Source organism: Kwoniella dejecticola, chromosome 3, assembly GCF_000512565.2.
Source record: "Kwoniella dejecticola CBS 10117 chromosome 3, complete sequence".
Classification (NCBI taxonomy): domain Eukaryota; kingdom Fungi; phylum Basidiomycota; class Tremellomycetes; order Tremellales; family Cryptococcaceae; genus Kwoniella; species Kwoniella dejecticola.
Window position 1 is genome coordinate 359,560 of NC_089303.1, and position 13,053 is coordinate 372,612.

General features: G+C 48.0%; 6 protein-coding genes across 6 annotated transcripts; 5 read left to right on the plus strand and 1 right to left on the minus strand.

Moving 5' to 3' along the window:
- Nucleotides 1-2,026: 2,026 nt before the first annotated feature.
- On the plus strand, nt 2,027-2,641 carry I303_102527 (uncharacterized protein; the record flags this gene model as incomplete). Its single annotated transcript, XM_018405881.1, has 2 exons — nt 2,027-2,122; nt 2,180-2,641. 2 exons carry the CDS (start codon nt 2,027-2,029, stop codon nt 2,639-2,641), a joined length of 558 nt encoding a protein of 185 aa, XP_018264375.1.
- Nucleotides 2,642-3,793: 1,152 nt separating this feature from the next.
- Nucleotides 3,794-4,420, plus strand: I303_102528 (uncharacterized protein; the record flags this gene model as incomplete). Its single annotated transcript, XM_018405882.1, has 2 exons — nt 3,794-3,856; nt 3,947-4,420. 2 exons carry the CDS (start codon nt 3,794-3,796, stop codon nt 4,418-4,420), a joined length of 537 nt encoding a protein of 178 aa, XP_018264376.1.
- Nucleotides 4,421-5,244: 824 nt separating this feature from the next.
- On the plus strand, nt 5,245-5,890 carry I303_102529 (uncharacterized protein; the record flags this gene model as incomplete). Its single annotated transcript, XM_018405883.1, has 2 exons — nt 5,245-5,541; nt 5,609-5,890. The coding sequence occupies 2 exons, from the start codon at nt 5,245-5,247 to the stop codon at nt 5,888-5,890; spliced, it is 579 nt and encodes a 192-aa protein (XP_018264377.1).
- A 906-nt stretch (nt 5,891-6,796) lies between these two features.
- I303_102530 (uncharacterized protein) lies at nt 6,797-7,202 on the plus strand (the record flags this gene model as incomplete). Its single annotated transcript, XM_018405884.1, has 2 exons — nt 6,797-6,833; nt 6,952-7,202. 2 exons carry the CDS (start codon nt 6,797-6,799, stop codon nt 7,200-7,202), a joined length of 288 nt encoding a protein of 95 aa, XP_018264378.1.
- Nucleotides 7,203-7,446: 244 nt separating this feature from the next.
- Nucleotides 7,447-11,713, minus strand: I303_102531 (uncharacterized protein; the record flags this gene model as incomplete). The annotated part of the gene is made up of 14 exons (XM_018405885.1): nt 7,447-7,911; nt 7,986-8,070; nt 8,137-8,309; nt 8,391-8,513; nt 8,585-8,722; nt 8,800-9,130; nt 9,200-9,674; nt 9,739-10,412; nt 10,480-10,631; nt 10,690-10,843; nt 10,910-11,022; nt 11,091-11,203; nt 11,256-11,323; nt 11,406-11,713. 14 exons carry the CDS (start codon nt 11,711-11,713, stop codon nt 7,447-7,449), a joined length of 3,372 nt encoding a protein of 1,123 aa, XP_018264379.1.
- Nucleotides 11,714-12,074: 361 nt separating this feature from the next.
- On the plus strand, nt 12,075-12,926 carry I303_102532 (uncharacterized protein; the record flags this gene model as incomplete). Its single annotated transcript, XM_018405886.1, has 3 exons — nt 12,075-12,218; nt 12,357-12,464; nt 12,624-12,926. 3 exons carry the CDS (start codon nt 12,075-12,077, stop codon nt 12,924-12,926), a joined length of 555 nt encoding a protein of 184 aa, XP_018264380.1.
- Nucleotides 12,927-13,053: the final 127 nt, after the last annotated feature.

Here is a 13,053-nt window from a genome sequence, read left to right on the forward strand (position 1 = left end):
CATACACACATACATACATTACACAATGTTGATACAACCCAGTACATGACTCTACATTATGGACGTTCTCTCCCACTTTTACGCTCTAACGCTTTTCCTTCTCGTCTCTTTCTATTGCTTTTTTCGTTTTCATTTCTCTTGATACACGATACGATACGGAATCTGATTTCTCAGTCTCGATCGCACCTCTAACTTCAGTTCTTTTAGTGCTATATTATATTATATACAGTATATAAGTCATTTCATTGTTACGATTGCCCCTTTATCAATCAATTCATCCAATGGTTCACGATTCTCGATTCACAAGTCCACAAGTTCACTCAGCAATTCATAAATATACCGTATGGTCTAATCATGTATCATTTTATCGCTTTTGTCTTGTCTTGTCTTGTCTTGTCTGATCTCACCGATCGAGGCTTTTTGGTTCATGAGCCAGCAAGCATTACGAGTGTTTTGATACGACACGAGTCAAATCGACAGAAGGTCGTCTCGCTCTATGGAAGGAAGGTTGGCGTTCACTGTACACACATTTCGCGGCATGGTGTAAGTAGACTCGTGAAAGGTTGATTCGTGGCGGACTGTTGACATGTTTTGGAATGCGGAATGATAAGAGTGATGTGATGTTTAGATTTCTTTTTCTTCTTCTTCCGCTTCCGCTGATCAGTTTTTGTGAGTTCTCCTGAAATACAATTACATTACAACAACAATTTGAATGACCAAGCAGGAATCGGTACTGTATTCGTTTAGGCCTTGTCGAAGTACCGATACAGGGTACAGAAACATCCCACGACATCGTCAGAAAAGCATACTCTATAGTCATACGCAGGGGGAGCGACTTGTGAATACACTCAGCATGTCAAGTACAAGTGCAAGGACCAGTACAGATGCACGGAGTGAGGAGACTGCAGGTGTGAGCGCAGCCTAGATGTCCAAATCATCAATTGAGCTAACGCAATTATCCCTCGCATCGAAACATGACACATATAGAGCTCGAATGCGCATACGCACACGAATACGAATACGATCGTCCAAAGATGTTCAAAGGACGATATCCGGAACGATGCGACTATCACGATCTGTCCGAGTTGCGCGATCAGCTGGAGATGTTACGCCTTTGATCCAGATACACCGATGTGTGAATTTGGTGGAAAGTATTATTGTTTCCATGAGGGGATCATGGTTTCCAAGCGGGCAGACCGACAAAGCAGTAAATTGACTTCGCAAGGATCAGAGTCAACGAGGCTATCCGACCATCAAGGTACAAACGGATGAATCGAAGGATTGAGCGTCACAAATATGCTGCGTGCAAAGAAGGAGTCGACTCTATATAATTGGTTATGCGTGGCTAGAGTGTTTAAACGAGTTTGCCCACAAAGCCCTGAAAGGCCAATCTCACTACTGTATGCACCACCGCACTTGCTAACCGCACTTGCTATAATACCGTCAGATTCCCGCTTTGACAGATCGGGGAAGACAGACGCTCCCGTTCTGTAGCCATGAGCTCCGGCAATGCCGAAGAGCATAGTCGCGTCCTTTTGTGTGTGGTCGAGTTACCGTCTCAGATTTCAGCGCACTCTCAGCTTGTCTTTCCCTTGTCGTCAGTGCATATGAGGAGGTTCATGACGAACCTTAGCAAGCGAGGACTGGGGAACAAAGACTGACCCAGAGTAGCACTCTCCCCAAACGCAACGACACCAACAACCTTTGATGCGCATTATCCAAATCCCAAGACCTACATCCGCATTATCTTTCGTCCTCAGAGTGATACGTGTAGCGGTTCTCCAGTTCAATGGAGGTTTGGGTGACGTCAACACCCTTGAAAATAACGGAGTGTACTGACCTTATAGTGCACGACGCCTCTATCATGCTCACCGATACTGTATTCTGCTTCTTCTTATACGTATATCTACTGAGATCTTCACAAACCAGGACTCGGCAGGCTTTCCATCCCATATCTCTATCATACAAAACCACACACTCTTGATCGTCACTTCACAGCCTCTTTCAGCAATATCAGTCAGTCAAGATGTCCGACTCTGCAAAGATGTACAAGTTACTTTTGGGTGTGAGTACCTCGCCGACTTCCCTACATATTCCAAACGTGTCCAGGCGACGACTTGACGTAAGTCCGCTGTGTTGCGGATCTTAGCGCGGCCAGCCAGATACGACTCCTCCTTAGACAACAGCCGGCACAGGTACCGTACAGCTCTCGCTCTGTTCGGAGTGTAGAAGTCAAGGTACAAGACCCGATCCCAAGTCCTTTCACTGGGTCCAATCGGACGGTACTGGCCTGGCTTGTTCCCATTTCGACACAATTTCGGATAAGACTGCAGATGCAGACTCTTGTGCGTCCTTGTCCAAGTATACCTTGGTCCTCCAGGAAAACGAGGTCCCACCTGATGCGCGGTACACCGAGCCCAGAACAAGGTCGTATCCATTCGACGAGGGCGCGTGCGAGACCTTCAACGGCGTGATCTTCGAGAATCATGAGGATCGAGGCATGACAGGCATGTACACATTGGGAAAAGATGGCATACTTCGCTCAAAGACCATCACCCTCGAGCCTAATATCACGAGACTCTTCGACGATTTCAATTTTAGAGCCACTCTCACAACCGCTGATGGTAGTCGTCAAGGGTGAAATCAATTCGATGGGTTTCCCTTGAATGGATTTAGGCGGAAAAGCAAGTCTGTGGTAGTACTTTTGGCTGGTTAGTATAGGTGAACGGTTCTGCTGTTCTACAGAAGGTGTGGGTGGTCATGCCAGAATCCCGCATATGCGTTTTTTCAAATCTGCATCTGCATATGAATACGCACGATTTACCAAGTTGATACTGGTGCTTGACTCCGTTGCTCATATCTCGGACCGCTTAAGAGCGTTACAGCATCAGACAGAACACCTGTAGAATCATCACGATTGGCACTCAGATTTCCCTCAGGGAAGGCTGGATTTGGTGATGACAGTCCTATGGTCTTGACAGTATTACAGTACCCATGCCGGAAGATGGCCCACTTACTGTCCAGCTATGCTTGGACAGCTATTATCGCTTCGTATTTATGGCTACAGTCGCTGGCAACGGATCAGAAGAAGGCCTTTCTCGCTGTAAAGAGCTCCTTTTTTGTATATCATCGGGATGTGACTATCGTGATCCTAAAATATGACTTACGCCTGCTTGTCTTCAAAAACCTACTGTGGACGCAGCTGTTGATCATCCAAGCCATCAGGAGAAAAGCTTCTGTATGTGCCTTCGCAGAGCGCTTCTCTTTGAGATGCCTTCCCCAAAGGTGACTGGAAGCTGAGCTCAGTACGAGTTCGGCCGGAACAAGCGAGAGGCACGCGATATATATCAGCGAACACCCGAGTTGTAAGTCGGAACCATAACTTGCCGGCATCTGTCCATTTTGTCACCTCCTTTCTGCTTTCTGAGATGTCTTCGTCTTGAAAAGTTGCAAGAGATGTGACAGGTGAATGGGCTCTATCAGGGTCCCGGCCCTGAAGAATTGGGCACCTTCGTGCGTGAGATGATGCGATATGGGTCTTCCACTCTCACGATCAGTTTCCAGACGTCGTCATAGCCATAAAGCTTCGCAAACTCAAAGGTGAATCCGGTTCTGCCTGGTGCAAGGAGGACAAATCGCTCAGCAGCACGAAGCCCCACTCTGTGCACAACAGCAGGAAGATCAGGTCAGCTTTAGCAGTTATGATCCAAACCCAAGCTCTTCCTGGAAACGTATAAAGATTCGCGCCAACCCTGCTTTCAGCTCAATAGTCTCCCTTATCAACCAAGCAGACATGTCCACCATCCAGAACGCTGATACTGCCATCGCCACTGCCACTGGCACTGACACTAAGGCCGTAGGTCGGTCAATGCTGATCTACTCAATCCCCAGCTTGAGCAGGCTTGATGGTGATTCGTCGAGCTGATCTTCAAGCCAATATCGATAGACCGGCCGCACAGTAGAATCCACCACTTCAGAACCGACTTTCGATGGTTCTGCTACCTGCACCAATTGTGTCTCGGCTATCGAGCAATCTGGTACTTCTCAAGGGATCGTCCAGCCTATCGAGGGGTATGGAAAGTATCTGAGAGGATGCAGCCACTTTCCTGAATGGCTGAGAAGTCAGCGAGATACCGAAATCCAATATGGCCTCAACGATCGTTACACTCTGCATCTCAAGGGGTCATTAAGTAATCCTGATTACAGTCAGAAGGTCGATTTTGATCATCCCAAGCGTAAGAAGTACAACAATGTTGTGTTCGAGACCAACGAAAGTGGATATCCTACGGTGACTTATGACGTTGTGCAAAAACCCGGAGGTGAGGACCAAGTCAGAGGAGTAGTAGAATTGCTCTTACCTGAAATCCCGATGAGATTCGGCACCTTCGTGGCTACGTTAGAGACCCGCAAGGCTGATTGATCTTTGTAAGCGAAGTGATGATGACGACCTGCAGTACGGTACTTTCCCGTCTTGATATACTCAAACATCTTCGCGAGACAAGGTCAAGGTCTTTACTCAATTATGCATACTGAAGCAGGAGTTCCAATTTAGCACTATGCACTTTATCATGCTTCCAAGATCGATTTGCAGTACGTTAGCATGGTCCACTGGCGGATTTGAAGCCTGGCTATCAGATGTATGTGCATCTTGAGGATCTTACATTTGGACCATCTCGTCCTGTTTTATGTCTGATGGACTCGAAAATGGGACAAGGTAGTAGGGTCACTTGGAACATCAGGACTTCGATCCTCCACGAGGCCACGACTCATGATCACATATTTCAGGCTTAGGCTGTAGAGGAAAAGGGATTCTTTGCATGTACAAGAGGGGAGATTTGACCACCATGCGGCACCCAGCCCCGCAACAATGAACAATGTACGCCTGACGTCGCCAGTGTCAATGCTTCTCATCACCCGTCATCCTAACGATTTTCTCGTCTGATACGACAGAGAAGTCTCCATTCAGGGCAGTCCAGCATCGTCATCCTGACAGACAGAGGAGGAAATTACAGGGGGTACATACCAAAGGAGCGGTCTGCGTGGCGTATTTGACGTCCGGTAGATGCTGTGCTGCCTCGAAATTCTCGACTTCGAAGGGGTGTACATAAGCGGCACATCGCATCATGTTAAGGACTGCTTCACGCCAATCTCAAACCCCTCCCATCCAATCAATTTTTCCCTTGACATTTTGCTTTTTGTGCCTGATAGTGGCCTGTTACTTCTTGCTTCTCTCACTCAGGCATCATGGACGCCTCCGCAAGAAACTCAATCTTTCCCCCCTCAAGGGTGATGGCCTCGGTGGACTATTATGAAAAGAAGACCCAACAGATGAAACGGTTGGAATTCACTGCCGGCTCGTTACATGATCTCAATCAAGTTAGATGCTTCGCCGCTAGGGATGGATCCGGAATGATGGCCAACTTCCGCGCTAGCAACACTGCGAATGGAGAGTCCGAAAGCCAATGCGAATTCCTCAAACCCGGGGATCGTTGGGAGACAGATAAAGACTCGCTCGTTGTTCTAAGCGATCCATTACAGGAGGTACGTCACCCATCCAGCTGCATTAACTCGCTATAAAATGACGCGAGCTGTGTGCCCTTACACATAGCCATCTTTTGAAGAAGTCGAGCTCCGACGATCACCCAGAAACCATCCCTCCTCTGGGATCAACAAGTACCAGCTAGCTAGCTCGATCAAGAATAAACAGATACCGCTTAAAACCTTCTACAACCCTTCCATCACCATATATGGTACTCATGCTGGGCAGGACAACAGACAAGACACTGAAAGTACCGATCTGGACCCTGGGGCTTCCAAATATGATAGCGAAAAAGCTACACCGGAACAGGGACAAGTATGGTACGAGTGGGGTCGAGAGCCCGACTTGTAAGGCCACGAACCTTCTCTCATGAGCTTAACACCCGAGTGTTGGCAGATTTGCAGTATCATGCATACACTTATTTCGCCTCCTTTGTGTCATTTCATCACTTTCATAGTATCTGTTTCTCCGTGCCGTGGTTGCCACTCCGAGAAGGAAGGAGCTCGTGATTGTCTTGCATGTTATGTGATCACCGTTATCAGCTCATGGCTCTGGGTCTGCCGCTCTGACTCGATGTCGACGGCTGACGGATGACGGATGACAGACGATGGATAAGTCAAGGTATACTCAATCACACAAAAGTCCCATGATATGGCTGTCGGCTGGTATCATGCGGCACGCTGGTTGCATCTGACAAGTCTGCATCGCTGCTCATGATGATGACTACCAGTATCATGTCCACAGAGGCATAGACGAGAGCTCGCTGATCATAACTCAGGGATCAGACACTCACTCCTGTGCCGATACCGCAGATCCTTCTGAAGTATATATATGGGCCAACGTCGATCCCAGTAAACCATGTATTGCGATGGCTGTCAGTCCAGCGATAACATCAAAGGTTGACCAACTGCTACTGCTTCCTATCTTGACGTCATGCGTTCTCACTCCCATTATCCGCATTGCGCTCCATTATTGACAGTCTGCACAGCAGACACAAAGGCAAGAAGAAGGACGAGCCCGGCGTGACGTAGTATCATTTCTTTGACATCGAGTCATGGTCCTCACCCCACCATTCTCGCTACTTTATGATATGGGAAGCACAAAGTTGACACTTGAATATGATTTTTTTATCTCTTCGCCCATAAACTCAAATTGTCTTTCATCCACCATTTTCAGCAGATTTTTCTGAACTTATCGTTTTTATACATCTCCGCTCATCTTGCGTCAGCCTACTGTACTGTACTCCCACCACGCAGCATGGCATCTTCCCAAACACCATCAAGCTCCGATGGAAGTAAGGTGGGCCACACACGTACTCCTCCTAGCGTACTAATATACCAGTCCTTGTGACGGGTGAGCTGATCGTAGATATCGTTTCACACTGTGAACTCCACAAGATCGCAACATCGCAGATCACTCTCGTTCTCGAGATACGAAATCTCGATCTCATTTCGATGCGACCACGGCAACTCTCAGATGGGATTCGGGCGATACCGGCACCTTCGAGTTCGCTGGGATGTCCAGCGTACCGGATCACAAGTCTCAGAAAGTCACGATCTCCTCTGAAGGCGGTATCGGCTCCATCGGACATACTCAATTTTCCTTCGGTCTGGACGGTTTCGTTTCCACCCCAACGTTTGAAGCTAGCTTATCGGGCGAATAAGCGTACTCCCGCTCCACGGACAGCAAGTGTCAGTCAACAGGACCCCTATTGGACACTTCTGCATAACTTGATGTCTCGGTCTGTTTGATGCATATCGCTTAGCCCGTATGTCTGAATGAAAATTTGACAACAGTACGCTGAAGCCATTCAACAAGGGCGAAGGATGAGGAAGCGGATCGCACATATTATGCAGATTGAGGTTTGATACAGGTGTTCCGTATTCCGCCATATTATATACTAGTTACTAATACCCCCTCCTGAACCTCGAGTCGTGATTCACAAACTCCCAGCACTTCTCCCCGTTTTCATCCCCAAGTAAACCCTTCATCTCCCGCTTGCTCATCCTTACTAAATCTCTTATCGACTCCAATTTACTCAAAACGAGTCTCAGATTCCTGCCGCTGATTCCAGGTATAGACCTGACCATCTCCACCGATCCCACATTTTCAATGGACGATCTGAACGAATCTTCGCCTCCCTCCGTTGATCCTTTCAAGGTCGCCACCATCTCGTCCGGTTCGTCGTTGTTCAGCTTTAGATCCGATAAGATCCGAACGGATTCATGAGGTGACGAAGACCATATAATCTTGAGTCGAGGGAAATGTAGAGTTAACAAGACTAGTTTCGATTGGAGGTAGAATGTGTCGCGCCATGAGTCGTCTTTCTCGTTTGATTTGCCGGCTGTCTCTCGTCGAGCGTCTTCCCGAGTCTACAATCGATCCATCAATGATCAGCTTAAAGATCTCGGTCGTAGTGAATTATACAAAGGTTTTTCTTGCTTACTCTAAGACCAAATTTGTCTTCCTCGAATTCGATTAGTAAGATACAGATCTCATAATGCGCAGTCATCGATTCACATTGTGTATGCCTATGCCGTTCCTTCAGCTTCCTTGCGCACACACACACACACACAGTAAGTCGAGACACGACTTACAATCGACCATTCGCAAACGAAGCTTCCAAATCCGGCAACGCTTTTCTCTCAACACACATTCTAGGCGACAAGATATAGTCACCAACAGTCAAGGTCGCGGGCACGATCTTGATCCCTGCTGCATCGATAAGTGACGGCAATAACGCTCCCATTTCTCTTATATCAACGATGATCTGGGATCACACCAGTCGTTAGCTTCCGACCGGCATGACTTGGTCACTCCGCTTGCCATATGGACAACACTAGTTACTTACACGCGCCTCTTCAACCGGTTCTCCTCCACCTGCATTTCTAGACGAGTAAGTTGTTTTGCTTCTTGTGACATTGTCCCTCATCGGTGCCCTGGGATTATTGTTGTATATCGGAATAACCATTGTCTAGAATCTCGCCAATGTCAGCTATCCAAAGCACTACCAATCATGCAGACACATGTGAACGCCGGACTCACCTGCCGATCATCGATGAGCTTCTTGAAAGCTTCTGCCTCCCTTTGTATGGTTGACAAAAACCTGTCTTCTTCGAATGAATTGGTATATATCATCTGGTAAACCCTGAGCGATAATCCAGGATTACAATTCTTATACACCTGTACAATCAAGCAAAGTTCAGATTCCGCTTAAATTTCTTGGTTGTCGAAGTCTGGGAGCTGAGATAATAACCCACCTCAAGACGCCGTATGAATGCCAGACTCGGCTCGTACATCACCACGAACCTCGGCCGTAGCTCTTGAAGAAGTATATCATCGTCCTCCCCACCATACGGACGTATAATCACTGTGTCCTGAGGTGCTGAAAGCCCATATTCATCTTCGAAATTTTCAGGCATAAGACCGAAATCATACGCCGAGCTCGACCCTAATTCGTCGGGATTGGTGAAGGATATTGACGATGTCGACGGATCAAGATCCTGTTCTTCCACTACACCTGACTGAGCAAGCAAAGCTGAGCTGGGATCAGGTGCGTTCCCCGAAGTCGACGAACCGAGTCCCCCCGACCTATGGCAAATCCCTCTTCATCAGCATATCTCACCGATGAGCTGATTCGGAAAACAGAACAAGCCTCACGATTCAGCTAAAGCCCACTGCATACCCGCATCTCCCTCTTCACCGCCCGCAAAGGCGCTTTGAGCTTTCATCAGTGTCTCCTTATGATCTCGCTCCATGTCTGCAAGTCGAGGCGCAGCCATAGCAGCTGCGGCCCCTCCACGCAGTCTCCTTCGCTTGTACGCAGGTACACCTCGTCCCCTTGGAGCTCCTCTCTGTCGATCTTTAGCATCTTCGAGACGCTTGGCTTCCATCTCCCCTTTCTTGACGCGCACTTCATCCCCCTCATCCCCCTTCATCTTGTTCGGGTCTGAAAGCCTTTCTCCGTTCTTCTCATGCTGCCAATTGGACAGGAACAGAGTTTCCATCATCTTCTTACCCGCATGCGGCCCAAACGGTGGATCGGTTTTCTGCATCGTCGTGAGATATTGGCGGAGTTGTAAGCACGTCCGATCGGATGAACACATGATCAATACAATGTTGGTCCCTGGAGCATCTGCGCAAAAACACCAGTTCAGCTTCAGTTCGCATGAAATTGTAGCTGAGAGACAACAACACACCGGCATGCGATTCTGACACTCGAGCAATGGTATCTTCTATCTCCTTCAGCACTTTAGCCAACAAGCTCCATTTTGGCTGTTCTTCCAATACCGGCTCATGCGCTTTACGCAACCGCTTCTTCACGCTCCGCGTCAGGCTTTCTTCCAATCCTACCAAGACCGGTCTAAACACAGGTGGTGCATCTGATGTGGCCTCACGAAGCGTATCTTCCCCATTGTCATCCGCCTCTCCGTTAGCGTTGATCTCCACCATCGCTTCGTCTTCATCCTCGTCGGTCTGCGGCACTGTTTGCGTTTGGGTCGCGAAAACTTCCATGATCTCCTCTTCTTCATCGTTCCCGTCGCCGCCATTTGCATGTCCGTTGGAAGACTCAGCTTCTCTGAGAGCATCTTCTTCGTCCCTGAACTCATCGATGGAAGCGTTAACACCCTCAGAGCGCGCCCTGACTTCTTCGCGCGAGGGTGAATCATCATCGTGTTCATTGTCCATCACTGGCGCTTTCTTCGATACCCTGGCTTGGGAAGCTTCGACCAGCTTGCTGGCTGATCTGGCGTTGAACCAATCGTGAACATGCCTTGCAGGTCCTGTTGCGAGCTTTTCAGCTTGGAAGTGCTGTCTTTGTAATGTGTTGATATATGACGCGAACGTGGCGGAGTCATATTCGAGAAGCCATCTTGTAACAAGCCAGACTGTCAGCTGCCCGACGTACCGTTTGAGGGATACCGTGCTACGAAGCTCACGTATGTAAATTCCGAAGTTCGGTCAAAGCAGCGACGTGTATTTTGGTCTTTGCTCCGACTTTATGCCAAACGGCTTTCATCCTCATTCGAACGATCGTATCGAAGTTCTTGAATTGGGCATTTCGAACATTGATGTCGTCCAAATCAAGGTTCTGGTCGAGCAATCAGCAAGATGTCTAATAGAAGCTCAACATCTTCGGCTAAACTCACCAAAGAGTGATCCCTCTTCAGCTCGACCAACATTGCTTCCATACATTCCGTTATGCTATCTTGGCATTCCCTCATCAGGTCTGTCATAGGCTGATACATCTCCACTACATCTGCTCGCCGACTCGCCAAAGCTTGTTTGACGTCTTCGTTGAACCTATATCCGAAAATCGGCTTCTTCGCATGCAGCACAACTGGAGATATAGCTGACGAGAGAACGTACCTTGGCCAAATCATAACGCTGTTCATATTAAGGTTTACGAGCATATCCTTCATCGGTGATATACCATGGGCGAACATCTCAGGTTCGTCTGAAAAGGCTTTACAGAATCCGCTCTGCAGCACTCAGATTGAGCTGACAGGACGAGACAATCCTCCATACAGCTATCAGACGACCAACGTACCTGGTTCTCCCGCCTATATAGCCTCACAGCGAACTCTTCTTGACTCCCATGAGATACCCTTTCGGCATGCAGAATGACCAAGCCAGTAATCAATTTGGCCGGTACCGTACCCTCTGCATTCCACATCAGTGAGAGTCCTGCAGGTTGATAGACGGATAGATGCACTCAAGAAGTCGTTCACCAGGATCTTACTAGTCACCGAGAACAGTCCTCCATGCCTATACATCTCCTCTCTGTCCCATTATCAGCGCCAGCACCAGAGCTCCTCGCAAGTCAAAACAATACATAGATATGTCTTGTATGAGGAGAACTTACCGTTCTTTCACATTCATCTCATACCCGACTACCCTAAAGCCCGGATCTCTCACACCCATGATACCCAACTCATCTCCTATTCCAGCCTCGTCCGCCGGCGTAGCACCTACGACCAGTACCAAATCCTCTTTCCTATCGTACGTCTTCAGTAAAGCGCAAACTATCCTACGTATCCCTAGTCCTTTGGCAAGTATGACAAGATCGTCTTGCTGCGGTCTACATATTTCCCGGATGAGCGATTTGTGGAATGACAAATATGGGATGTGCCGGCGCGAGTTGGGCGGGAAAGTGGGTTGGGGAGTTGTCATCGTATCGGTCTATTCGGGGTCTTGCTATATCATCTGGCTCAGTCGATGTTTCTGGGAGATGCGGTGGCTGTACTAGCTGTCTCGTTGGATGTATTTCTATACTAAGATCTTTGGTCAATGATGAGAAAGAGGAGGAAGAAGAAGAACAAAGGCTCTTCTGCAAATGAGCTCAATCTACGTCACTTGAGCTTTATTTGACCCTCCTTTCCAACGGAATCGTCCGAAACCTCCATGCACAAAAACATTAACCTTCAGCTGGAAATTTCGACATTTCCACGTACATCACTCATCCTCCCTCCTCATATATTCTAGCCACAGTGCAAAAGCCAACAAGGGCCTAAAGGCTGTACACTGCAAAAAGATGTTTGCCCAAATTATCGCTCGACGGAGTCTGCACACTTCCCGACAATTATTCGCAGCTCCATCGCCCCTCGAGACGACCCTTCGAAATGCCTTGAAGGCGTCGATGAAGTCGAAAGACAAACCCGCTACAGCGTGTCTGAAGGTGGGTCGGAGTCTGAATCACGTCGACTTGACGTGACGTGTCCGAAGAGGCCACAGTCTAGTGAAGCGGATTCACAGAGCCAGATTGTGGTGGAAAAAGGCTGATTTCGGTTGAGATTCCTGCCTTGCGTCTATTTAGTCAATCTTGGCCGATGTGACGAACGCTACGAAATCCAGTAAAGATCCGAACGAGCCTATAAACGATGAAGGGGTGATGGCTGTCCTGAAGAAAGGTATATCTCAGCGTGTAAGTCTTCAGGCTCACCTTGTTTTCAACGCCAATCCTTTCCAGCGGTCAGAGTGCCGTTCATACTGATGAAACGTCCATACATCCTTGTTCACGCTCATCTTTTGGTCAACACTCACTAATTACTTGGATCTGAATTTGGATCTGTATTTTTCACAGACACAAGCTTCCGAAGCATATGCACCCTCCTCGTCTTCCCCACATCCAGAGAACCACTCATCCCTTCAAAACGAGATCAAGCTCCTCCAATCCTTCCTTCCTGAGTCACCATCCACCGAGATCCTTCAACAGTTGATAGATAAGATCCTGGCCAACTTATCAGACGAAGTGAGGGCTTCCAAGGGCGTAGCGGGTCAAGTGATCAATGGTCTATGGGAACAACTGGGCGATCAAAAAGGTGGAGTGGATAAGAAGCTGGTCGGTAAATTGGTACAAGATGCTTTGAAGAAGATACAAATATAACCTATAATCGGGCCACAGCAGACCAAAGCAAATCGACAACTTGATGAGAGGACGCAAACACTGCTCAGTAGTTCAATGTTGTCTCGTACTTCAGGATTATGCATAGATCAAATATACTATAGATATT